At 39.9% G+C, this 24,840-nt stretch overlaps 1 protein-coding gene across 1 annotated transcript in view; it reads left to right on the forward strand.

Annotated features, from left to right (window-relative positions):
* The window catches only part of LTBP2 (latent transforming growth factor beta binding protein 2), a 186,213-nt gene extending 182,572 nt beyond the window's left edge, over positions 1 to 3,641 (forward strand). Inside the window, exons 33-35 of the mRNA XM_027844768.1 lie at positions 47 to 328; positions 1,898 to 2,047; positions 2,524 to 3,641. Of these exons, the coding sequence (XP_027700569.1) occupies positions 47 to 328; positions 1,898 to 2,047; positions 2,524 to 2,669 (578 nt within the window). The 3' untranslated portion in view covers positions 2,670 to 3,641. The remainder of the gene's footprint in view (positions 1 to 46; positions 329 to 1,897; positions 2,048 to 2,523) is intronic.
* The last annotated feature ends 21,199 nt before the right edge of the window (positions 3,642 to 24,840 follow it).

Consider the following 24,840-nt stretch of genomic DNA (forward strand, 5'->3'; position numbering starts at 1 on the left):
AGTTGCTCTAAATTTGTACTCAAAGCTTTTCTCTCCTCTCTGACAGAGGTCTTTGCTCAGCTGTGCAACGTGGCCAGGATAGAAGCTGAGCGGGAAGCCGGCCTTCACCCCCGGCCAGGCTATGAGTATGGTCCAGGACCTGATGATCTGCACTATGGCCTCTATAGCCCTGAGGGGGCCCCCTTTTATAACTACCTGACTCCTGAAGAGGGTGCTTCTGAGCCCCCATTCCTGAATCCTGCTAGCCACCCAGTGCCCAATCCTCCTGCCCCTGAGCCACCACTGCAGCCTTCAGAAGTCCAACCCCACTTTGTGGGCAACCAGCCAGGTTTGTGCTACCTGCCCTCAGCAGTGGTGGGCAGGAGGTGGGATCAAATACCTTTTCCTATTTCTCTCTTCAAACCCATCTTGGTAATTCCTCTCGCCCACGGTTAGAAAAGGGAAGCCTGGCCTTATCATTGAAAGTCATAAAATCAAAGGATAGAAAAAGACCTAGTGCCACTTAGCCTCTCTAAGCCTCAGTTTTCCCATCTGCAAAATAAGAGCATAAGGAATAGAACACAGGTCATGTCTCCAAGTTCAGTGCTCATTCCATGACCCTGCATTGCCTCTCATGAAGAAGCTAACTTAAGGGGTAGGAACCTCCATATTGCAATCATCAAACATTTAATGAGCAGTAACATTAGACTAATTACAATATGTAAAGACACTGGGGTATTAGACTCTCAAGCATCTATAATGTATAGATATGTATGACATAGCCCCTGATCTTAATCAGCTTACATGTAGGACTAAGTATCTGCCTATGTGTGTCTGCATACTTCCCTGTGGGTCCATTTTTCTCACTCATCCTAAACACTAATAAGTCATTCAAGAATCATTTCTTAACCACCCACTGTTGGCAAAGCACTACGCTAGGCATTGGGGGAATTAAAATTCAACTGAAAAATTGAATTCAATTACAATTCAAACATGCCCTCATAGTGTTTATGATTGGGGGGAAGACTGTATGTAGCATCCTCCATGCATCCTTCACATATGTAATACTATTTAAAAAAGGGGTACTAACTATAAGTGAAAAATAGAATATTATCAGAAAGATATACAAATCGACATAGAGTTGGAGAAAGAAAATGCCATTGTAGCTGGCCTTTGAGGGATAGGTAGGATTTCAAAGGGTGTACATGGTAAAGATAGGAAATTGCTGCAAAAGGAATGCTATGAACCAAGGCAGAGAGGTAGGAAAGCATAGCATATGTACAAGAGACCATGTTTGTTATTGTTCAGTCATTTTCATTCCTATCCGACTCTTCATCACCCCTTTTCTTGGCAGAGATACTGGAATGGTTTGCCATTTCCCTCTCCATCTCATTTTACACATGAGGAAACTGAGGCAAACAAGGTTAAGTAACTTACCTAGGGCCACATTACTAGGAAGTATCTGAGGCTGGATTTGAACTCAGGTCTTCCTGACTCCATGCCGGGCACCTACCTGTCCAAGGGACCATGAGCTGTCTGTTAAAGCCAGAATGTAATGGGAGATACAGCTTAAAAGTAGGGGAGGTGCTTAGTGGCAAAAAGCCTTGAATGCTTTAAATCTGAACCCTCACGTCTCCAATCATCTGACTACCTTGGGGCCAGATCTCAGGGTCTGCTTAGAACGGCCACAGAGGATATATATGTACATACATACACCATACATATACACACACATATATGTGTGCATTATATATGTGTGTGCACACATATTTTAAACAGAAACAAAATACATCTTCATTTGGCATTTCTGGGGACATTTCATGACACTCCCGAAGATCACTGTTAATGAATGTTCTGAAATATTATCATTGGAAGAACAGAGTTGGGTTACATATCCTTCTATCCTCTGAATCCCCAGGAAGTTATGACAGCTTTGAAGGTCTCCGAGCAGAGGAGTGTGGCATCCTCAATGGCTGTGAGAATGGCCGCTGTGTCCGAGTAGAGGAGGGCTATACCTGTGATTGCTTTGAAGGCTTCCAGCTGAATGCAGCCCAGATGGCCTGTGTGGGTAAGTTTAGAATGGGATCCGGGGGTAGGGAATGGAATTCCCAGGGAGAGGGGTACTGTGGCTGTGTCGTGTGATATTTACAAGAAATACTAAGAACCTAAGTGGCCGGTGAGGGTCTCCGTGCAGTTATTCAAGGTGATCTGGAACCCCACTGCAGTTTCTTGGTGAGGCTACCTGGAACCAGTCAGCTCCCAAGAGTCTAGGGAGGTTTATTCTGTGGAGATTCTCAGGACAGAACTGGAAAAGGGACAAGATTTCTATAGCTGCTACCCTGGGGGTTGGTACAGAACTGTTGCCTTGTACTCTTGGGGAGAAAGTATTATTTCCTATACTTAAAGGAGAAAGGAAAAAAAATAATAAAAAAAATTTTTAAAAAAAGAAAGGAGAAAGACAGACTAGGGTTTGTTCACAAAGGCCAGTGAATCGGGCAAGTTTGAACCACATCTAAGCTCACTGCCTCATCCACTCTCTTATAGATGTAAATGAATGTGAGGACATGCATGGGCCCGCAGATCTCTGTGCACATGGTCACTGCGAGAACACCGAGGGCTCCTACTCCTGCCAATGCTCTCCGGGTCATGTGGCCATGGCGGGTCCCCCCCGCTGTATCCCCAAGGAATAGTGAAGAGCACCCCCTGGAATGGCCCCACAGCCACCCGCAAGGGCCCTGAGGAGTCTGTCCCAACAAGGAAGATACCATGATGGCAGCAGTCAGGGGGCTGGAGGCTCCGCCCCAACAAGCCTATTCATCTCCCAACATCTCTCATGGCTAGGGTCCAGAGAGGACCTGCTTCAGCCATGAGTTTCCAGCTTGGCTCAAACACCACCAACTGCTTTGATGCTTCAGCCACTGGTCATGGGGCCTGTTTCGTTGCCTTTTCCTGGCCTTGCCCTGTGATACTTGCTGAGGGAAGAATTTGTTCTCTTCCCTCCAAACAGTGCGTATCTGCAGGGTCCTTTAGCCTCACACTCTAGGCATCACATTCCAGCTACGAATCTACGTGCAAATGAACCCACAGCTACGCCTTTGGCCTTCAGAGCCCATTGTGCTGGACAGGGATTCGAGTTTCACTGATGACTCCAAAACCCCTCTTTGGAGGACTTCTGTCTCTACTAGGCTGGGCTGGGCCCTTCTTTTGATGTATCTCCATTCTATAGCCATTTCTGTGACCCCAGGTGGGCAGCAGAGACCCTCACCACAGAGAAGCAAGACTGGTACTGGCCTTCTTGTGTGCAGGAGATACAAGAGAAGGGAGGCAAAGACAGATCCAAAAGAAATGAGATGAAAGGGGTTGGGGGTAGGGGAGAAGAGAAGGAGAATGGGGAGGCGAAGGAGAAAGAGCCAAAATTTTACATGAGTCTAAAGGAAACATTTCAGTGGCTTCAGCTTGGTAGACTTGCATCTCCTGGCAGGCCATAGCCCTGTGTGCACCAGTAGCAGGGCTGTTGCAAGATGCCCCCATCTCCAACAGACCTTTGTAAAATACACATAGCTTTTTATAGGAACCAAATCTCTCTTGTGCTCTCCTTTTTTGAAAACCAGTTTGATGTGTTATAAATAAAAAAGGTCTATTTTCTGGCCCGTGGATTACAATGTATGTGTTGTGTATTTTTTTAACCTCTGCTTAAGCAATTCAGTTTCAATTGAATTCAAATAGGTAGTGGATGCCTGACCTGTTTGATACACACTGTTTGGAGCTGAGAAAGGTCGGGAGCTAACTGAGCAGGGTGGAGTAATGTTGATGGAAGCCAGGATTAATGAAACCACAGGACACATTTGGAAAACCTAGTATCATCAAGCTTTCCTAGAATGCAGTGTACCCAAAGGGAAGTAGCAGTGTCACCTCAGATATAATTTTTAATCTCTGCTCTGAAACCCTGATCCCCATAGAAAAATGCAATTTTTTTGACCTTGACAACTATTTTTTTTTGTTTAGTAAAGGGTCTGCTTTAGTCTAGCAATAATTGGAGAAGGATATGTCACATTCAGACTGATAGAGACATAAAGAACTCTTTATATAGATTGTCTACACCTAAAATCTTGCTGGTATATGCCAGTAGAGATGTCCTGTGACCACTGCAGTGCCAGCGAGGGAAGGAAACATAAAAGGGCAAATCTTTGGGGAAACAGGCTGTCAGAGAGTCAGGTCCCCAGCATGCCCTGTATCTTGCCACCTAATCCAATAGTAGTCCGAGTATCCACTTCTGTAATTGACTTTCTGCTTCTACATTGGATTTGTTGACTGAAGAAATCTTAGCACCGACCCAACATGACCTTTGGACTCATGTGGACCATAATTCAGACTGTCTTCTCTGGATTGCATCTCCTACATCCCTATTCTTGCCCTAATCCCCAAAACATGTACACTTCTGCTACTCCCTCTTTCCTCCAGAGGATCCAGCATAGGCCATGTTTGCTTGGGTTCTTACTAACTTAAGAGACTTGATTTCCAGTCCCAGTACTGTTACTTAATACTCATGTGCCTTTGGGTACAACTTTCCTCCTGGACCTCAATCCCTGATTCTTCGATCACTAAGGTCCTTTGTAGGCCTAAATCCCTCTGCTGTAGGTGAATGTTGCTATTAAGGGCATAAGGAATTTGTAAGGTTTTAAAAACTTATAGGTGGGCTTTGGATAGCTGCTTTCCTAAACGGCAAAATCCAACTTGATTGGGACCATTACCTCGAGAACTGAGAAGTAGGAAGAGCTCACAAGTAGGGTAGAATAAATATGAAATGGTAAATAGACTCTTCTAATAGGCCCATAGGTAAGACCTATGGCTGGAATCCTTGACCAAAAGGGAACTTTGAAATAGCCCTGGACCAGAGCAACTTGGTGGAAGACAGAAGGGTGGAGGAGGAAGGAACAGAAGGAAATAAGCATTCGTTAAACACCTACTGTGTACCAAGCACTGTGATAAATATTTTGCAAATACCTCTTTTGATCATAACCCTGGGAAGTAGGTGCTATTATTGTCACCCTTTGACAGTTGAGGAAACTGAGGCAGATAGCGGTGAAGTGACTTGCCTAGAGTTGCACAGGCAGGGTCAGGGCTGTCCACTGTGCCACCCAGCTGCCTTTGAGGAGGGCAAAGATGCTTTAAATCTGGAAAAGAAAAGGAGTTCTGAAGTGGGGGTGGGGGGGGAAGACTGTTATAATTAGGATCATGGCAGCTGGCCTATATAATAGGTAGATACCACAGGGGACACAGTGCCAGACCCACCCAGAGTCATGGAGACCTGAGTTTAAATATGGCCTCAGACACTTCCTAGCTGTGTGACCCTGGGCATGTCACCTAACCTCTGTTTGCCTCGATGTCCTCATATATAAAATGGGGATAATAAGGACATCTCCTTCCCAGGGTTGTGAGAATCAAATGAGATAATATTTGTAAAGCACTTAGCACAGTGCCTAGTATATAATGGGAGCTATGTTTAACTATTATTAGCCATTATTATTATATGCTAGTTAGTATAGGGTCTGACAAAGTAGCATTTCACCTAAGTGCAATACAAGCTTAATACTGAACTTTTTGTGGGAGCAAAGAATTAGAAGCAAAGTAGATGCCCATCAGCTGTGCAGCAGATGACAAATTATGGTGCATGAATGTAGTGGAATTACTATACCAGAAGAAATTATGGCTATGGAGACGACATCAGAGAAGTATGAGAAGACTTCTAAACTGATGCAGAGTAAAGTATAAATAGAAAGTAAATGCAGATATAATGTAAAGTAAGAACCAGGAAAACAATATATATAATGACTAAAACAATGTAAATGGAGGGAGTGACAAAACCAAACTTGTGCACTATAATTATAATGACCAAACTACACTAGAGAGAAGAGATAAGAAAATGTGTCTGCCTCTCTTCTTTGTGGAGTTGGGGGACCAGTGTGTAAAATGTCACATAACTTATCAGTTCCAGTCCCAGGTTAGTTTTGCTGAACTGATTTTTTTTTTCCTTTTCCTTTTTCATTCTTTATTACAAGGGATGACTTTCTGGGTAGGAGAAGGGAGAGGGAAGGGAAATGAAAACAAAAATATATAAAATTTTATATAGAAATATAATTTTTTAAAAATTTGAAAGGGTAATGAAAGTGGTCAAGACAATTTTGAGAATTGGATTAGATATAGGGAGATGATAGAAGCTATATCAGCCATTTATATGTAGAGAGAATATGGAGATTTCATGATATTTCCATATTCCATAAATTTGTTAATCTTGAACTTTAAGTTTTTTTTTAATTTTGTTCTAGTCATCTTTTATTATTTACAAAATGCTTTTTTTGGACATTCCAAACTTTGTCCTAAGTGAATGAAAGAAAAGAGCTTCTACCCAAAGGATCTGAGAGAATCTAAGAGAATCTAGATACTTATTAGTTGCACAGAATTTGAGGATTGGAGAGGACCTCAGCAATCATCTACTCCAAGCCATACAGTCCAAATAATACATGGAAGGAATCCCTCTTATAATATACCCGATTACAACAAATTGATTAAAAACCCCCAAATCTGGCCTTGGATACGTACTAGCTGTGTGACCTTGAGCAAGTCACTTAACCCTGTTTGCCCCAGTTTCCTCATCTATAAAATGAGCTGGAGAAGAAAATGGCGAAACACTCCAGTATGTTTGCCAAGAAAACCCCAAATGGAGTCATGAAGAGTCAGACACGACTGAAAAATGCTCAACAACAACAAACAAAACCCCCTGAGGATGAAAACTAGCCACTTCCTGAAGCAACCCTTTCTGCTTTGGAAAGTTCTCATTTTTAGGGGATTTTTCCTTCGTTCTCACCACTTGAGTCTAACAGAAGAAATCTAACCCTTCTTCCTTCCTAACAGTCCTTCAAAAAAATATGAAGACAACTATAATGTCATCCATTTTGCTCTCCAACCACACATCCCAAATCTCTAGGCTAAACATTCCTAGTTCCTTCAACTAATTCTCCTATGACATGGACTCTAGGTCCTTTACCATCCTGGTTGCCCTCCGATGGAAACTTTCCAGCTTTTTCATGCCCTTCTTAAACTGCCTTTCCCAGAACTGAACCCAGTACTACTAGATAATATCTGAGAAGGGCAGAACACAGTAGGACATTGTAAACAATACAGTAGCTTCCCCACTCCATTAAACAAAGAAGCCTTAGATAAATTTATAAAAAAACAAAAACAAAAAACAAAAAACCTGACATCCTGAGGAGTAAGACTTGCAGTAATAGCCAAAGCCCCCCATATTAATTAGCTGTCAATTTCCCCAGTTCCCCCTAACATGAATTAGTGCTAGTACTAAACCTTGACCTACACTCCAGGTTCCACACTCCCTGCCCCCACATCTGGTCCCATTTGATCCAGACAAGATCCCTATAATAACCTACTGTACTTCTCTATATTGGGCACATAGCTCCATTGAGGACCCCAGCATACTGCCCTGTGTCCATCTTCACTGACCAGCTTTCCACTGTACGAGAATTTCCCCTCAATAAAGCTAATTTGCTTTATTCTCTTATGAGCACCAGGTTTTCTTATATCGGACCTTGGTGTTCTGAACCTTCCTAAGTCTGTGCTGACAGACTGGAAGCCATGCGTCTTTTAATTCAACCTTCGATGGCATTAGCTTTTTTTTTTTTTTTTGGCTGCCAAATCATACTGCTTGAGTCAGTTATGATGAGCTTGCAGTCTACTAAAACCTACAAATCTTTTTCAGAATAACTGCTGTCTGATAACTCTCCCCTCATTTCATGAAGTTTTTTTTTTTTTGGCACACATTCCTCCTTACTCTATTTTATCCTGTTAGATTCAGCCCACCAAGATGCCTTTATCCAAGTTATTGATAAAAATGTTAAATAGCACAGATAGTCAGGGGTACTCCACTGGAGGGCTCCTATCACATTTACATTTAATCATTATCAGTTGTTCTTTGAATCCAGCAATCTAATCACTTCTGAATCCATATAATTTTACTATTGTCTAAACAAAGCCCTGCCATCTTCTCCACAAAAATAGTATGAGATACTTTATCAGGCCTTGGCAAAAACCTACATCTACAGACTCACCTGATCAGTTTGTAAAGTCGTGGCTGGTTGCTGTCCTTCATTCTCCAAGAGAACCAAAATGACATCACTATGTTGAGGTCAAGGTTCAGTGGGTCTGAATGAGACTGATCATATCAATAGAAGCTTGGAAGGCTCTACCACAGGCTGGGCACAAATAGTCCATATAAACAAAGGAGAGAGGTTTGTGTTCTCAAACTTTTTGATCTCTGGACTCCTTTACAACTTTTAAAAATTATCGAAGATCCCAAAGAGCTTTTGTTTATTTGGGTTACAGCAATCAATATTTACTGTATTATAATTTAAAACTCATAAAATTTAAAAATATATATTTATTCATTTTAAAATAACAATAAGCTCATTGCACATTAACATAAGGAATATATTTTGATGAAAAATAACTGTTTTCCAAAATAAAAAACATTCACTAAGAAAATTGATATTGCTTTACATATTTTTGCAAAATTCTAATAATTGGCTTAAGAAGATTCAACTAGATTCTTATATCTGCTTCTGCAAACAGTACATTGTGATATGTTGTTTTGGTTGAAGTATTTGAAGAAAATCTGGCTTCACACAAGATAGGTAGTTGAAAAAGGGGAAAGTATTTTAATAGGCAAATAACATTTCAGTATTATGAAAATAGTTTCGACTTTACCCCTACAAAGGTCTCAGGTACCCCCAGCAGAACATAGACATCCCCAATACTGACCACCTTTTCCAGTACTGGCTACACTATTCCTCTTGGCCCACTGGCCAAGCTGAGGGCACCGGATTGCTCAAGATTCTCCCCATACTTCCATCACTTAGTAAATTCTCCTCCTTTGAGGTTCATGCTATTCATCTCCATCACCCAATCAAATGCTGGTAGCTTTTGTCTGCAGATCTCCAGGTCACTCTTATTTCCTCAGAGTTCACTACATGGCCCCCAATTTCTTCTCCCCTCCCCAGCTCCTGCCTTCATACTTAGGAACTTCAACAAACATTATCTCTCCCTCAAACATCCTAACCATTCAGTTCCTCTACCTACTCATTTTCTTTGATCCACTCTTTCAACCCACTTTAGCCACACACAAAGATGTGCTATCCTCAATCTTGTTATCACTCACAAATACACCAACTCCATGTTCAAAAATTCTGAAATCCCCTTTTCTGGCCGAAATCTATTGGCTTTCCACTTCTCCCTTTGCCTTCCCTCACCAAACCCTTCTCTTGTTCCATACCATGACCTCCAATTCCTCAAACCTTCAAACCTTCTGTTCTCTCCTAGGCCATCTCTTCTGTACTTGCCAATCTCTCCTCTTTTCCCTATCTTGACCCCTTGGTGAACCAGTTCAACTCTACATTGTCCTGTTCTCTTGAACCCCCCTAACATATACCACCAAAGCCCTTTATAATCTAGCCCCCTCCTACCGTTCCAGTTTTCTTACACCTTATATTTCATGTATGCTTCAATCCAGTAACACCAGTCTCCTAGCTGTTCTTCCAACAAGACAAGATTTTAGCTGGAGGTTAGTGTCACTGGATCAAAGTGTACCTGGAGGGGTATAAGATATGATCAGGCAGCTAGATGGTGCAATGGAGAGAGCACCAGGCCCTGGAGTCAGGAGGACCAGAGTTTAAATCTGGCCTCAGATATTTACTAGTTGTGTGACCCTAGGCAAGTCACTTTACCTTGTTTGCTTCAGTTTCCTCATCTGTAAAATGAGTTGGAGAAGGAAATAGCAAACTACTCCAGTATCTTTGTCAAGAAATCCCAAATTGGGGGGGGTAGCTAGGTGGCACAGAGGATAGAGCACCGGACCCAGAGTCAGGAGGACCTGAGCTCAAATCTGGCCTCAGATACATAACACTTACTAGCTGTGTGACAATGGGCAAGTCATTTAACCCTATTGCCTAGCCAAAAAAAAAAAAGAAATCCCAAATGGGGTGATGAAGAGTCAGACATAATTGAAATGATTCAACAACAACAATAAGGTATAAGAAGGGTGGAGAAGTAGGAGAGGCCTGGGTTATGAAAAGCTTTCAATGTCAAACAGAGGATTTTATATTTGATCTTGGATGTGACAAGGAACCATTGGAGTTTACTGAATAGGAGAAGGCCTGCAGGGGTACTTAGTAAGACCTGTACTTTAGGAAAATCACTTTGACAGCTGAGTTGAGGATGGATTGTAGTGAGGAGAGACTTGTGGGCGGCAGACCAACCAGCCAACTAGTGTAATAACCTAGGCGTGAAGTGAAGAGGGCCTGTACTAGGGTGGTGGCACAGTCTGAGAAGAGAAAGAGGCATATGTGAGGCATGTTACAAGGGAAACAACAGGCCTTGGAAACAAATTGGACATAGGGGGTGAGAGAGAGAAAGAGTGAAGAGTTGAGTATGATGCCTGGGTGACTGGCAACCTGGATAGTAATGAGGACTTTTGGAAGAAGACTGGGGTTTTTTTTGTTTGTTGTTTTTTTGTTTGTTTGTTTTTTGTCGGGGAGAGGGGGGATAAAGGAGGAGATAAGTTCTGTTTCGTACATATTGAGTTTGAGATGTTTATAAGATACCCAGTTCAAGATGTCTAAATGGCAGCTGGAGATGAGAGCCTGGAGGTCGGAGGAGAGGAAGGTTAGGGCTGGATAAGTAGATATGAGAATCAACTACACAGAGATGACCATTAATCCATGGGGGCTGATGAGATCATCCAGACAATTAGTATGGAAGGAGGAGATAAGAGGGTCTAGGACAGAGACTGTGGAACACCTGCATTCTAGAATTTTCGCACAAATTGCAGGCCAGCTCAGTGGCCTATAGTTTTCAAGACTCTACTCTCTTCCTTTTTTGAAAATCTGGGCATAAGCCTTTCTTTAGTCCTGTGGTACATTTCCCATTTTCAATGACCTTTCACATACTAATGACCAGGCTCATAATCCTATTTGTCAGTTCTCTAAGTACATAGTTCATTGGTGCCAGCGGATCTAAATTAGGTACTTTCTTACAATCTATTTATCTCTGGTACCAACTCCTCCCAAGTCATTTTTGTTCTTATATTTCTGGTGCAAAGGTCCCTCTTCTCCCCAGAAACAAAATGAGTGTTGGAGTAGTTCTACCTTCTCTGTCAGTTATCTCTCTGTCCATGATATATCATCATCCTGTCCACCTCAAACAAAGGTCCTACCCCTTCTGTGAGCACCCTTTTTCTCCCAGCATAGCTAATATAGCTAGTATTGACACAGTACTTTAAGGTTTGCAAAGTAATTTACATATTTTATCCCATTTCTTCCTCACCACAGCCCCTGGGGGTAGATGTTATTATTATACTCATTTTACAGATGAGGAAAATGAGATGAGAGATGTTAAGGAATTTGCCTAGGGTAACATAGCTAAGTGACTGAGGTAGGATTTTGATTCCCGTCTTCTTGACTTCAAGTCCAGCCCTCAATCAATGTCATGTAGCTGCTTTTGGGGTGTGGGACTGTTAGAGAATTAGGAAAATCTCAAGGATAGTGTTTTGAGGCTCATCTTCAAAGTACTGTTCCCCACCATCCTGCTTAGGTTATTATTTTTTTAATAGGAACTCTAGCTCTCTCCCATAATAGCTTCAGTAAGCACCAGAACTAACTACTTAACATTGGAAATCCTTGGGATCAGGAATAGTTTGAGGCCAGTGAGTTCACTGGAGGAACCCTAAAACCACATAGAGCCCCAGGCAAACAAGGTGAAAGAATTCAAGTAACTTGACTAGCCTTTGAGCTCACTGGGACTCTCCCCACCATCTTTAATTCAGCCACTCACAACCCTGAAGTCACTACTCACAGAATGCTTTGTTTTGTGATCATGATTCTGTGATTAGCAGAAGAGGGAGAAGTACTTTCTGTTCTGGCTATGTGAAGGTTAAAAAAATCCTGGTCACAGCCAGTAAAAGAGAATAGACTATAAGGTTTAAAAGGAGGATGGGATGCTTTGTCATCTAAAATGGAAGAAAATCAACAAAATAAGGAAGAAGGTAACTTCTAGTTTACAAAAATTAAGTTACAGAATTCTTGGATTAAGGGGGCCACCTAGCAGCATTTGAGAGGTACAACTACCACCACAGATGACTAAAATATCTCCCTCTTTCAGTATTAAATTATCAGATGTATTTTGCAGTCAAAGAGCAGGGTGACAATTCTTTAAAAGGACCAAAAATAAATTTCCCTTTAATGTAATTTATCATTGTTTTTTTTTTCTTCTAGAAAATGTAGGCAACCAGGGATTGTAAGAGAGTAATCAAATGTGGAATATTGGTGGTTCCCCTGGTGAAAGTCTGGAAAAAGTGAAGAGGTCCTCAACCTCTAGGACATTTGTATGTAGACATACAATACCGCGATTACTGTGTGGTAAGGGGAATCAGCTAAGACACTGAGATGGGGGATTGGGGGTGGGGAGCAAGGAAGGGAAAATGCCTGTTCATCCTCAGCTTTGTGTCCAAGTGCTGCTTAAGACCATGTTCTCTGGCTATACCACCCATCAGCAGGGTAGCCTACTTCACTCTTCCTACTGGATGTTTCTACCAGATTCTCTTTACCCTGGCCCTCTATACTTCCTCTTAATTACCAAAGATCTAGAGCAGTTATCCCAGCAACAAATGACCTCTGAAAATCTCTATTTACAAAGCAATGAATAGGCAAAAGGAACCAGTCCCAGTGAAAGTCAATGAAGGGGCCATTTTCCTGACATATTGACTAAGTAGCACTACCTAAGCACTTCACTAATGGTTCCCATTTCCACAGTGTCCCGCACTTCCACAAGGAAGCCAAGAGGGACTGGGTCAGAAATTAGTTTATGCATTATTGGAAGCCATTATCATATAGGAGATGTGTCTCCAAAATTAGTTCAAGACCTTGGCTGAAATACCATTCACTGCAGCAGATAGGAGTTGAAAACAGATCTTTAAGACTAGGCCATATTTCTTTCTCCATTGTTACTTCTTTGTTAGAAGAAAGTCAGATCAGATGACCCAGACACTTGCTTTTATGCAGCCAAGCCAACAATAAACAAGGCCTTGAGGATCTTTACGTACAAAGTCCAGCCAAAGACATTCCTGATATCAACAAAGCCTGGTAAATTCTTCCTAAGTGTGTTTCCACAATGGAAAAACAAAATACCAAGGCTTCTCTCTGCCTCTCTGGCCTGCCAGGATGAGGTGTCTAGACATAAAAGGCTTGCAAAAGAAGGAATTGAATCTGTGCTGGGTATTCCGAAATCCATTGCTCCTCTGAAGCGAATCTGCTCAATGACCTCTTTGTCTGATGGTCCCACTTTCCACCATTCTAAATGCACCATATACTTGGAACTTCCTCCTTTCCCACCAAGCCCACGGAGATTGCTTTTTCATCATTTCGGCAGTTCCTCAAGTTCTAAGTCTTTTTTGAAGCTTTCCCAGACTGATGAAATGAGACAATGAATTTAAAAACTACCCTCTCTAAACATAAAACTCTTTGAGTAACTTGTTAGGTTAACTACTAACCTTTGACTTCTATACCATAAGACATGTTTTTGACTAGGATGAGTCAACTTAATGGTTTGTTTATGGAACCAAAAAATGAAGCTTTGTTGGTCCTCATTTAAGGTCTGTAAGCTCACCAAAAGGGCAAACCAAGTACAGTCTGGAACAAAAGAAAATAAAGGCAAGCCCAATTTATTACCCTTTAATCTACTTTCTACAGAGGGCTCATTTTATTGTGTGCAACATCCCCTCATAAGAATTATAGAGTACCAGTAACTAAACATCTTCAATTCTTCAATTTCCAATGGAATGATATACCAGAAATAGAATCCCTAGATCAAAACCCTCAAAATTAAAATAGATCATAACCCAGTAAGGTAGAAATTTTGTGAGTTACATAGACTTTGAATATTTGGAGCAAGCACTTCAGGTCCTATGGCCCTAAGCTAAGTTGTAGGCTTATGTGGTACTGCTGTGCCTAGGGTAGTTCTCTCTGCCAGTTCCACTGACTCTGTCCAAACACCCCAACTTCCTCTAAAAGGAGCAGTAGCCACTGATTTCACCTAGCAAAGGAAAGGAAGAGAGCAGAGAATAAGAGGATAGACAGCTATGTTGGACCTCAGGGAAAGGCAACTGGAAAGTGAACTGGGACCAGTTCAGCACAGGGAGGTTATTTAGGATGGGGACTACCTCCCCATCTAGCAGTGATTGCTCAAATACCTTACAAGAAGAAGTTGAGCTGATTCTGCCGACTCAGGAAGAAAAATAAGACTAGTGGGGAAATGGCTATTAGAACAAGCTTACTCCTGCAAAACCCACACCAGACTGAACCATGATCAAGAAATCCAAGGAGAAACTAGAATATTTTACTTCTTCCTCCCATGAACTGTACAAGAGGTCAGGCAGAATCCCAGTGGCAACAGGAAAGGGGACAGCAGAAAAGCCAGAGCCAGCCAAGGTAACCTCCTAAGATGAGTAGAGATGGCCAGGGACACATGGGGCCCACAAGGCTTAGTGTCCAGAAGCAGTAAGAGCACAGGACACCCTTGGGAAAGCTCCTGGGTGTGAATCTTTAGGAAGTTCTGGAGAGCTCAAAACAGGACAGCTCAGGCCCAAGGGCTCTGAGATCCTTAACACTCTCTACTAGATGCCAGAGAAATCCTTGAAGATACAATGCTCTGAACCTCATAAACCCAGGGGCCTAACCAAGAGTATACTGGAGTCAGCTCCCACAGCCTAAAGAGAGTTGATTATTATATTTTAACTTTGGAGATAAGCAAACACTAAAAATAAGGGCTTGATTTATTATTTTGTTGATTATCTAGGCTTAAGAAACTGATGGAGAAAATTTTAATAATGCAGATTAAACTTAAAAGTATGTTATGCATTTTCAGATATTTGGTTGGTAAACATTTACCATCACATACCTAGGCCTAACCCTGGGAGGTAGACAGCAATGCAAGAACTGGGCAAGACCAAACAGGGCCCACCACACCCGCCCAAAAGTGCAGCAGGGATTAGAGCAGGGCTCTAGTACAGAGCCCCAGCTAAGAAAATGAAGTTGGAAAGACAAATAAATTAAAAAATATATCCACCAGCACAAAAACTACTGCAAATATAGAAATCTCCCCTGAAATGAGTGAATAACTCAGTAACAAATCGCAAGTAGTTTCCTTTTTTTAAGAAAAAAAAAAGGATTTTCCACAGGGACTATATGAATACCTAGAAGAAATAGAGCAAGAGATTTTTTAAAAATGAAATAAAAGTTCTGGAGGAAAGAACTAGATGAAAAATAAGCAGAATAAAACAGAAAGTGGAAAAGCTTACCTAAGAAACAGACTATATAAAAAACCAGAATAGACCAAAGAGAAGTCTGTGTAATTACATGAGATGGCAAGAAATATTAGAACAAAATCAAGAAGAAGAAGAAAATGTATCTTATAATGGCACAGTAAATAAAGTACCATGCCTGGAGTCAGGAAAACCTGAGTTGAAATCTGGCCTCAGTCACTAGTTATGTGATGCTGGCAAATCACTTAACCTCTATTTGCCTCAGTTTCCTCATATTTAAAATGAGGACAATAATAGCATCTGCCTCCCAGGGTTGTTGTGATGAGATAATAATTATAAAGAGTTTAGCACAGTGCCTACCACAGAGTAAGCACTAGATAAATGTTAGCTATCATTATCATTGTTATATCTGATATAAAAAACAACTTACCTGGGAAACAGGTCAAGGAGAGATAATTAGAAATCACTGGACTCCCTGCAAATCATGATTGAAAAAAAAAAAAAGACTGGACACTATATTGCAAGAAATAATAAATGTTCTATTAGAATCAAAGGGAAAAGTAAAGATCAAAAAATCCATTGATCACCTCTTGAGAGGAATCCCCCAAAGAAAACCCTAAGAATGTCATAGCCAAAATTCAAAGCTATAACATCAAAGAAAAAATACTACAAAATCTAGAAAGAGGCAATTGAAGGTAGTGTCACTCATACAAGACCTAGTAGCTTCTACCAAAAAAGAAAAGAAGAAGAAGAGAGGAGATCTTGGAATACAATATTCCAAAAGGCAAAAGTCTTACAACCAAGAGTAAGTACACAAAGCTGAGACTAATCCTAAAGAGGAAAAAAAAAAGATTTTTTTATGGAGTAGAGGGCTTTAAAGCATTTCTGATTAAAAGAAAAAAAAGATCTGAGCTGAATTAAAGTTTTTATATTTGCATTAAAATACAAACACAACAGTACAGAAAAACCTAGAGAGGTAAATTTATTTGAACATTTGGAAGGAGCTGTATGATTATGTAGTGCTAACACTCTAATGGGGGAGAAGAAACAACTATCTCTTCAGAACCTTAATGTCTTCAAAGGGTATTGAGGAACTTAAGAAAAATAGATTGATATAATAGATAATAAAAATAGATTAGTTCTGTTCTGAGTACTTGAAGAGGAGAGAGAAAAAAGTTCATATGTGTGGTAAAAGGAGTAATATACTATAAAATACTATAAAAAGGAGGAAGAAGAGGGTGGAACTTGTAATTTCTCATAATCGAGATATATGATTTGTTGTTGTTCTCTCGTGTCTGACACTTCATGACCCCATTTGGGGTTTTCTTGGCAAAGATACTGGAGTGGTTTGCCATTTCCTTCTCCAGCTCATTTTACAGATGAAGATACTGAGGCAAACAGGGTAAAGTGACTTGCCCCAGGTCTAGTTAATCTTCTGAAGCCAGATTTGAAGTCAGAGAGATGAAACTTCCTGACTCCAGGCCAGATGTTCTATCCATTATGCCACCAACTGCCTGGGATATATGATAAGAATATATAAACATGAGAGAAGGAGCACACATCATATGAATCTCATTATTATCTGAAACGGTCAAAGGAAGATTGAATATATTCAGATAAAATTTGTTTATATACATCAAATACACCAAAATACAACAAACTCAACAAAGAAAAAAGCAGGGATGGAGAGGAAAGGTTAAAAAGGAGGATGATACCAGGGAGAGAAAAATCACAAGCAAAAGAAACTTCCTAATATGGAAATAGGAATTGAAATGAGGAAGAGAGAGGAGCGGAAGAAAAGCAAAGAACTAGAATCTAAGGGAGTGCTTTTAGACAGTTGGGGAATGGCTGAACAAATTGTATGTAGTATAGGAATGTGATAGGATATTATTGCACTGTGGGAAATGACAAGAGTTTATTCCAGAGAATCCTGGATAGTATGAACTGATGGAGAGTGAAGGGAGCAGAACCAATACGACAATTTATATAAGAACAATGGTGGAGGTGTGCCTGAGAGGCCAGAACTTTTGGTATTGAGATGAAATGAGACACTCATAGGTGAGTGAATTGTTAACAAAGGAGGTTTACTTAGCCCTCACATAGAAAAGATATTCAACAAGGGTCCAATTGCACTTAGCTTGGAACTAAGTGACCCCATCCTAGTCTACATATGGAAATTTCGCTGGTCAAGGGTACAGTGACTCAGTGTGGTCTTGGGATATCCACCAAGTTAGAAGGGCCCAGTCCCTTGTCAGATGAGCCTTTTTAGGTCTTTAGGTGACCAGAAAGCCATGTCAGTATGGCCAGAGACCATCAGGAAGATGTATGTAGAGGTGCAGCTCTACTGTCTTTTAGGGGAAAACTAGCCTAACCCATGCTAAAAGAGAGCCCTGGTAGAGTTTGGTCCCATCACAGAGAGCAACATTGTAAAGAAAAACTACTTTAAAAGTCTTAAGAACTCTGATCAATGCAATGACCAATCATATCTCCAGAAGATCTATTACAAAGCAGGTTACCCACTTCCTGATAGAGGAATGATGGTGCAGAAGACATACATTATGGACATGGAAGGGGTGGAGGGAAAATGTAAGCTTCTTAAACATATATAATGGTCTTATTTTTGTTTTTGTTTTATGAAATGGTTGCTGAAAGAGAAGAGACAAAGGAAGAAGAGGAAAAGGAGGAGGAATTGGATGGGCTAAAAAATTGGATGAGCCTTGTGACTAGGGACCCAGACCTAGGGTGAGGTGCCCCAAGACTGCAGTGACTACCAGAACACCACTGTCCCACCCTAAAAGAAATGGCAGATATGAATTCTGCTTAGTCATGCAAAGGAAAAGGAGAAGGCAAAAGGAGAACTGAATAGGCTGAAAATGAGCCTGAAAAAAAAACAAAAACCAGAAACCCAGCTGGGACCAGACTCATATTCTAGAGTTTACTTAGGGCAAGGACCCATGTGAGGGAATCCCACGTCCCTCAAAGGGAGACAATTCTACAACTGAGCATAGGGGCACTGTATAGCTAGTAAAGAAGGAGAAGTCAGAATGAATTATGAGGAATATAAGAAAAAGGATGATATTTTAAAGATATCATGAAAAAGTTTCAACAAAAACACAAACAGATAAACAGAAAGGATCCTAAAAATCAGAAAGAAAAGTGAATTTCAATGTTAGTAATACATCTTCTACCCATAGCTATGAAAGGTACATGATCTGCTTCTCTTCTAATTTTTTTATAGTATGATCTTTAATATTAAGGTCACGTATCCATTTTGAAATTACTTCTTTTATGAGATATTGTCCTGATACCTAAACCAGAGAAGGACAAAGCAAAGAAAGAGAACTATAGACTTACCAGTATCATTAATGAATATCAATTCAAAAATTTTTAATAAAATCCTGGCAAAAAGACTACAGCAACATATCCAAAAATTATTAATGATGATAAAATTGAATTTATACCTGGAATAAAAGTTAGGGAATAATTACCTTAGTCATTTAAAAGTAAAAACATCCAAAGCCATGTGATTATATCAATAAATAAAGCCTTCAACAAAATGCAACATAAAATTTATGTTGAAAACCATAAAAAGCATACGTACAGGGAGACTTAAAAAAAAAAAGACATAAAAAGTATATATCTAAACCCCAAAGCTAGCATTATATGAAATAGAGAAAAACACTAGAAGCTTTTCCAATACAGGAGCAAAACAAGGACGTCCCTTGCCCTTGATGTAATGTAACTTAATTCTAGAAATGCCAGTGATAACAAGAAGGCCAGAGAATGAAATAGAAGGCTTACATAGACAAAGAAAAGGCAAAATATTTCTGATCAGTGTTGATGGCAGGGCCACAACAATATAATAAAAATAATGATATTTCCTAAAATAATTGGAGATGTAGTGTTATATCATTCAAACTACCAATGGGATACTTTATAGGCTTTTACAAAACAATAATAATATTCATTTGGAGAAACAAAAGGATGTCAGGGGAAATGATGAAAAAAAGTGGAATAAAAGAAGAATAGCACTTATGGACTTGAACTGATACTATAAAGCTGTAAGTATAAAAACTATTCAGTACTAGTTAAGTCAACAAGTAAAATTAAGTCAAGTAAACAAACATTTATTAAGGACCTACTGTGTGTCAGGTCCTGTGCTGAGTGCTGGAGATGCAAAGAAAAGCAAAAGACAGTCCCTGCCCTTAAGGAGCTAATAGTCAAATGGGGAAACATACAAACAAAATATAAACAGGACAAATTAGAGGATCAGGAAAAGCTTCTTAGAGAAAGTGAAATTTTAGAGAGGGGTCTGAAGGAAGCCAGAAAAACCAGGATACAGACATGAATAGGGACAGAATTCCATCATGGAGGACAGCCAATGAAAATGCACAGGGCCAAACAGAGGAATTTATATTTGATCTTGGAGGTAATAGGGAGCTACTGGAGTTTTTTAAAACTTGAGGGAAGGGTGATATGGTCATATCGAGGTTCAGGGTGCTAGGACCCCAAAATATCGAGAACAAAAAATACAGATCCTGCCCAAACGAATTTGAAGCAAGCCTTCTTTCAGCCAAAGACAAGGTTTATTAAGGATACGCCATATTGGCCAGCTAGGTTTTAAGAATCTGAGCACCTTAATGGAGGCCAAATGGACCTTATATACAGAAACACTGTGGGATAGATAGGAATGGCCAAGTAGTTTGGTGTGACTGGAGGAGAGGTCTGGGAGAAGGGGGTCTAGGGAGGATCTTGATGGGAGTGACTTGGAGGTAGAAAATGGGGACTAGATAGAATCAAGGGTGGGAAGTGGCTGGGGGGCATTCAGAGGTAACAGACACTAGAGGGCTGGGTTAGGTTAAGGGTAACAGAGAATTGGGAGATAGTCTCAGGTGAACTCTAGACACTTCCTAGACCAAATGGGAGAGTTCAAGGAGAATCTAAGGTGGGGTTTTCTAGGGCCCACAGACAAAAGGGACCCAAATTCCTTTTGGGGTGAGGGGCAAAGGTCTCGGCTTGGGCCATACCCCATCAGTCAGACCTGTACTTTAGCACCATCAATATGACGGCTGAGGTGAGGATGGATGGGTGTGAGGAGAGACTTCAGGCACAGAGACCTACCAGAAGGCTGCTGCAATAGTCCAGGTATAAGGTGTGAGGGTAGTGGTAGTGTTAGAGGAGAGAAGGGGTGTATACAAGAGATGTTACTAAGTTATAATTCGTAGGACTTGGCAACAAATTTGATGGGGGGAGGGTAGTGGAGAGTGAAAAGTCAAGACTAACACCTAGGTTGTGAACCTCAGTGACTAAGAGATTACTGTTGGCGGTAATAGGAAGTTAGGAAAAGGGAAGGGCTGGGGATTGGGAGAGATAATGAGTTCTGTTGTGGGTGTGTTAAGTTGAAAAAGGTCAATGGAACATCCAGTTTGAGATGTCCAATACACAACTGGAGATGAAAAACTAGAAGTCAGGAGGATATTGATGAGAATTGAACTCATGATTGCAGATATGATCACCAAGTGAAATAGTATAGATGGAGAAAAGGGCCCAGGACAGAGCCTTGGAGGAAATTCATGGTTATTGGGCATGACCTGGAAGAAGATCCAGCAAAGGAGAATGAGAAGGAATAGTGAGACAAGTAGAAGAACCAGGAGAGAGTAGTATCCCAAAAATCTAGAGAGAATATTGTAGGGAAAATGGTTTATTGTATCATTCAGAAAAAATTGTTATACTGTTTGAATCCAACCTTATGTAATTAGAGGTTGTCTGTACTCAGAATGTAGCCTGACTGTAGTAACTCTTTAGGAATGCCTCAGCATCCTTACAAGAAATTTTGGGTCTCCCCGGATACTAGATCCACCCAAAGCATTCTTGTTTGGGGTTACCACACCCAGCTCTTATTTTGGTTCTACCCAGCTTGTATTTTGGGTTCTCTCATGTTTTGAATGTTTATGTTTACTCATACCCATCTCAATCTACCTTGTTTTCAAGTTGCCCTCTCAAAATTGCTTAACTATGTACATGTGATTTAGATGTGTGTGTGGTTCATGGGCAGGCACCCTTGTCTAAATTCTATATAATATAAGCTTTCCAGAGCCTGAATGAGAGGGAGCCGTACTTCCTTTCTGGCTCACTCTCCTTTACCAAAAAACCTAATAAATTTTTTCTAAAACTATTTCAGATTTTGGGGTTTGTTCTTGTGAACAACAGTAGCAAGGAGAAAAGAGTGGTTAACAGTATCAAAGGCTGCAAAGAGGGCTTTGAGGACTGAGAAAAGGCCATTGGATTTGGCAATGAGGAGATCATTGATAACTGTGGAGAGAGAAATTGGTGTTGAATAACATTGAGGTCAGAAGCCAGAGTCTGGAAGGTTTAGAAAAGTGTGAGGAGAAAGGAACTGGAAGCACTGTGGACTGCCTTCTCAAGGAATTAAAAAGCAGAAAAGCAGATCTGTGGAACTAATGGGGCAATGGGACCTCTAAAAGCCCCTGAACTTTCACACTGGCTTAAGATCATGTTTTTGCCTTGAACTTTCCCATACTGGCACTTTGCCTGAGGCATCTGGCCTACCGAGATACTCAATAATCCTTTTAACTGTCCTTTCATTGTGGCCCTGCCACTTAACTCATTTCATTGTCTTCACCTGGCCCACCCCAGGGTAGCTGCCTCCTCAATCCCATCCACATCTTCCCAGTCTTTTTCTGTATAAAAGTAACAATCTTACCCCCATTAAATTATGCAGATTCTTAGAATCTCATCCACTTCTATTGGCGTCACAATATTGTGCAGATTTATTAGAAATGTTGCCTGCCTAATGGTATTATAATAAAACCTCACTACTCTGGCTGAAAGAAGGCTTGAGTAGTTGAATTCTTTTGGGGCAAACTTGTCCAGTACCTTTGCATTTCAGGGTTCCTAGCACCCCAAATCACAACAGAACACACTAGATAAAGATGAAACAGAAAAAGGTGAATTTAAACACCTAGTATTCAATATACCTGCGAACTCAAATTAATTTGGCAAGAACTCCTTATTTAATAAGAACTGGTAAGAAAACTGGAAAGTTTGGAAATTTAGCAGAAATTAGGTTTAGATCAGTATCTTACTTACATGTTAAATAAATCATCATAAGTTCAAAGTGGATATAGTTAAGTCCCAATTAATGCAAATAAAGAATCTCCTTTATTGTTTACATTATTTAAATTTGAGCTGCATATTTCCATTAACATTCCAATTAACATATTTTAAATAGCTGAAACCTGAATAATACAAATTTTAATACATGCAACCACTTTGGGAGATTTATTATTTGTACTAATCAGGGACTAACTGTAGAAGACCTGCATATTAAAAGTCATGCCATAACTAATGTGAAAATATGTGTAATATGAATGTTAAGTAGATACTATATCAGATTGCATGCCGTCTTGGGGTGCGGGGAGGAGAGGGAAAAAATTTAAAACTCAAAATCTTATGCAAGTGAATGTTGAAAACTAAAAATTAATTAATTAATTAAAAAATTTTTAAAGCCATGCCAGAAAAAAAATTAGAAGAAAAGGCACTTTTCACTGTTAGAGAGAGAATTGCAAGGGTTTTAGGAGATCACCATATATAAAACAGATAATTTTGATTACATGAAATTGAAAAGCTTTTACATTAACAAAATCAATATAACTAGGTTAAGAAGGAAAGCAGTTGAAAAGGGGAAAATCTTCGCATCAGTCTGATATATGAGCCACACAAGGAACTAACACAAATATGTAACACCAAAATCCATTTCCCCATGGATAAGTAGTCATGGAATATGAATAAACAGTTCCAAAAAGAAAAATTGTATTATTAACAGCCATATGAAAAATGATCCTAAATCACTGAGAAGAGAAAAACAAATCAAAACTCGGAAGTTTCACTTCATACCCCCAAAATTGGCAGAGATAACAACAGAAATGAACAGTCAATGTTGGAGGAGTTGTGGAAAAATAGACACACCAATTCACTGTTAGTAGAGCTGTGAATTGGTCTATCTATTCTAGAATGCAATTTGGAATTACACTAAAAAAAAAAAAGTTCTAGCCTTTGAGATCCCACTACTAGCCACATACTCTAAGGAGGTAAAAAAATAAAACAAAATAAAACAGAAAGGCACAATATACACCAAAATATTGACAGAAGCACTTTTTGTAGTACCAAAGAACTTGAAACAAAATAGATGCCCATATACTAAACAAGTTGTGGTACATTAATGTAATAAAAATATTACTGTTCCATAAGAAATAATGACTATGAAGAATATAAGGGGGGCATGGGAAGACTTCTATGAACCATTACACAACAAAAAACAGCCAGTAAAATAATATATACAATGACAATAATGTAAGTAGAAAGAATGGTAACAACAAAACAAACTGAATGCCAAGTAATTGTAATGCTCAATCTTGACCCTAAGGAAGACATATGAGAATGCACCTTTCTGTCTTTCTTTTTAGAGGCAGGAGAGTATGCGTGTGAAACTCTCCATATACTATTACACTCCATTCATGTGTTGGTTAGTTTTACTGTACTCCCTTTTTTCCTCTTTTTTTTTTTTTTGTTCTTTATCATAAAGAATGACCCTCTGAATTGGTAAGGCAGAAGGGATATATTGGGAAATGCAAAAGATTAACAACAATTTTTTAAAAGCACAGTATCATATCATAAACAAATTAGAGAATCAAGGAAATAAGTATCTGTCACAACTATAGACAGAAGAAAAATTCATGACCAGACTTAGGATAGAAAGAATCATCAAAGATAAAATTGAAAGGAATTTTTTTCCAAACAAAATTAATGTAGCTAAAATTAGAAGGGAAATAATCAACAGTGGGAAAAAAATCTTTGCAGTAAGTTTGTCTGGTCTAAAGGTATGATATCCAAGATATACATGGAAATGGTTCAATACTTAAGGTCAAAGGATGTGACCAGGTAGTTCTCAAGGGAATAAAGTAAAGTTATCAACAGCCATATGAAAAGTACTCCAAATCACTGATAGGGAACTGCAGATCAAAACAACTTTGAAGTTCCACTTTATAGCCATCAGACTGGCAAAAAAAAAAAAAAAAAAGAGACAGAGAGAAAAGTGAAATGACAATTATTGGAGGGACCAAGAGAAAACAGATACACTAATACATTGCTGATGGAGTTGTGAATTGATCCAGCCATTCTGGAAAGGAATTTGGAGCAATACACAAAAAAGTCACTAAATTGTGCATTCCCTTTGATTTAGTGATACCACTACTAGGTCAAAAACCCAGAGAAAAGAAAGAAAGAGAAAAGGAACTTACATATACAAAAACAGTTATAGCAGGTTTTCTTTTTGGTGAGGTTGGGGTTGAGTGACTTGCCCAGAGTCACACAACTAATACGTGTCGTATGTCTGAGACTAGATTTGAACTCAGGTCCTCCTGACTCCAACGCTGCAGCTCCATCCACTGCACCACTTA

This window comes from Vombatus ursinus, unplaced genomic scaffold (genome assembly GCF_900497805.2).
Source record: "Vombatus ursinus unplaced genomic scaffold, bare-nosed wombat genome assembly UNPS02014945.1, whole genome shotgun sequence".
NCBI classification, from domain to species: domain Eukaryota; kingdom Metazoa; phylum Chordata; class Mammalia; order Diprotodontia; family Vombatidae; genus Vombatus; species Vombatus ursinus.